Raw genomic sequence first — 2,500 nt, 5'->3', positions numbered from 1 at the left:
GATGAAGAGAAAGGTAAGGGAGGAGTGCGAGTGCGTGCCCCCCCTTTCCGGAACGTGTCGCCGGGACTCCGGGCAATAAACCGGGATGGCGCAAGTTTGGCGAAGTGAATGAAATGAGCAGAACAACTGCGATCGCTGATGAGTCTGGCTGAAGCGCCCGGTGCCGGGGCGTCGGCGTCGTCAATCGACCGACGGTGGGCAGGGGGACACTTCATTAAAACACAATCAGTGTACCAGGGAGGTGGGCAATAAAATGGGCGCTGGCCTTTTGGCAGGGACTTTGGGACACTTTTGTGCACACTCTCCCTGGTTGACACTTTCTCGGGACCAATTTGCTACCGATTCCTTCTAGCAAAGGGGGGGGGGGGAGGTGAAAGATAGCAAAAGAGAGAAAGAGAGAGAGAGTCGAATGGAAATGTTTATGGCCCACCGATACGCCTCCGCGTGGATCCGGCACTGGGTGCAAGACCCAGACAGTTTGGCGTTCCGGTACAGGAGGATGTCACGCCGCTTTGGGTGTTCCGTGCTGGACTGGCGTTGAACTCGCGAACGAATCATCAACGACTACTACTGCTACGGGAGGCTGGAAGTCGAATGACAATGATGTCAGGCACCGCTGGGGGTGCCGCTCTTGTGTACTTGCACCACCGGACGGCCACGGGCATGTTTCGAGCAATTGAAGAACCATTTTTGATGTTGATCATACTCCCGGCACGATGATGATGATGATGATAGACAAAGTCTCGCCTCGATGACGAGATTTCTCTTGTTGATTCTGTCTCCGTCCCTGGATTCTGTTTGAGTACCCTCCACCCGCTCACACAGACACACGCACACACACACACACACACACACACACACACACACACACACTCGGTGCGGTCCACGGAGGTGATTCAGCCTCAGCTTGTGGGTGGGATTTCGGCATCAAACCATGACATGTGCCAGGCACAGGCAGCGTGCGCGAGCGACGAGAGCGCAACCGACATACCTGGCGTCATTCTGCGATCGACGATCGGTCGATCAACAACAGTGCGGCAGTCCGGGTTTCGATCTCATAGGTTCGTTGTTTTCGGTATTCGGCGTTCGGCGAGTCTACCACATCGTCTACAGGCAGTGTAGTGTTCTGAAGCGTCTAGAGTGTCGCCATTGGCCTGGAGCTTACTACTTGTTCCCAACGTACCGATCCAAGGCGAGCTCCAAGTGTAAGTGTTTCTTCGATTGCGAGTGGGTTCATCGGAGCTTTCGCCTTCCCGGTCTCGCGATGCGTCAGAACTGTGCACACACACGCGCGCGCGTGCGCGATGATCACGAAATTGAATTATCATATTCATCCAAGTCTATGCGAAGTTCACATTTGTAGTTTGACGTTGAAGGCGGATGTCTCGGTGCACTCAGTGTCTTGGTGTGCGTTGCGGATCCAGGTGCATCGCGATCGCGATGGCGCCCACGTGCGCCCACAGCCCACTGACAGTGCAATGCTTGTTGCGTTTCAGCGTGATCTCTGTAATGTTATTGGTACCACTGCACAATGGCTTCCTACGATGGGTTCCCTTTTCTGCTTTCATACAGCACCGGCACCGGTTACTGGGATCGATGGATTCGTCTAGAGATCGTAGCGAGCGGATGCAGATGGTCGATCTACGCCCAAACTTCAATGACAAGAACTCTTTCTCTCTCTCTCTCTCTGGCTCTTTCTATCCCTCTTGTGCGCGCAGTCTCAACGGCGGCAACACACCGCTGGCCCGCGGTAAGAGCGTTTCGATCGAGGATCTATCGACGGAGCGTGACGAAAGCAACTTCGATGACGACGTCGAGCCCACGCAGTGGAAGCGAGTCAGCAAAATAAGGCGGTCACTGCAGTTTCCAAGGAAAACCACCCCAAGGTAAGCCCCAAGCACACTCCCGTCCTGTGGTTTGCTCTTATTTCTTGCGGTGACCTCAGTTCCTCTTCTGTTCCGTTCCGTTCCGTTCCGTTCCGTGCCGTCCCGATTTCGATTTCGATTTTGCATTTTGCACCATGAGTAATCCGGTTTCGTTCGGGGTTTTTTGCTCTCGCGCCCAAGTCACTGCTCCGTGCTGACGTGCATGTTAGCCAGCTTTGTGATTCTTATCAGTTCCCAGACAGGGGAGCCCCGAGCGTTCTCACTTATCTTATCATTGTTAATTCGCAAATTGGAGTGAAACAGCAGGTCACCGTTGATCGAAAGATGCATTTCGTTCTGCTACGACGCTGCATCGCGCTTGTGTTGATCATTCGCCAATGGCTCTCGCAAATGCAAATCAGCCAGAACGGAACAGAAGCCGTGGCGTGGTAGCACCGGGCCATGGTCAACTTTGCTGCATGATCTCCAATCCGGTAAGACGGTGTGAGCTCACGAAAGCGCTCCGTCAGCTCCGCCACATTTGCACATCGTTAACTGAATCAAGTTATGACCGTGGTCAACCCTCAACTCAACGAACACACAGCCAACGAGCCAACCTAGCGAGGAATGCGTAG

General features: G+C 53.9%; 1 protein-coding gene across 6 annotated transcripts in view; it reads left to right on the top strand.

Moving 5' to 3' along the window:
* The window catches only part of LOC125949083 (mucin-19), a 48,078-nt gene that overhangs the window by 33,976 nt on the left and 11,602 nt on the right, over nt 1–2,500 (top strand). For 4 of the 6 annotated variants that reach the window (XM_049675777.1, XM_049675779.1, XM_049675778.1 and 1 more), the window contains exon 5: nt 1,719–1,886. In XM_049675777.1, the coding sequence (XP_049531734.1) occupies nt 1,719–1,886 (168 nt within the window). Of the gene's footprint in view, nt 1–1,034; nt 1,206–1,430; nt 1,507–1,718; nt 1,887–2,500 lie in introns of those variants that run through there. The other 2 variants (XM_049675780.1, XM_049675781.1) reach the window with 2 other exon arrangements.

The sequence above is a fragment of the Anopheles darlingi genome, chromosome 2 (genome assembly GCF_943734745.1).
Source record: "Anopheles darlingi chromosome 2, idAnoDarlMG_H_01, whole genome shotgun sequence".
NCBI classification, from domain to species: domain Eukaryota; kingdom Metazoa; phylum Arthropoda; class Insecta; order Diptera; family Culicidae; genus Anopheles; species Anopheles darlingi.
This window is presented reverse-complemented; position numbering and strand designations above follow the sequence as displayed.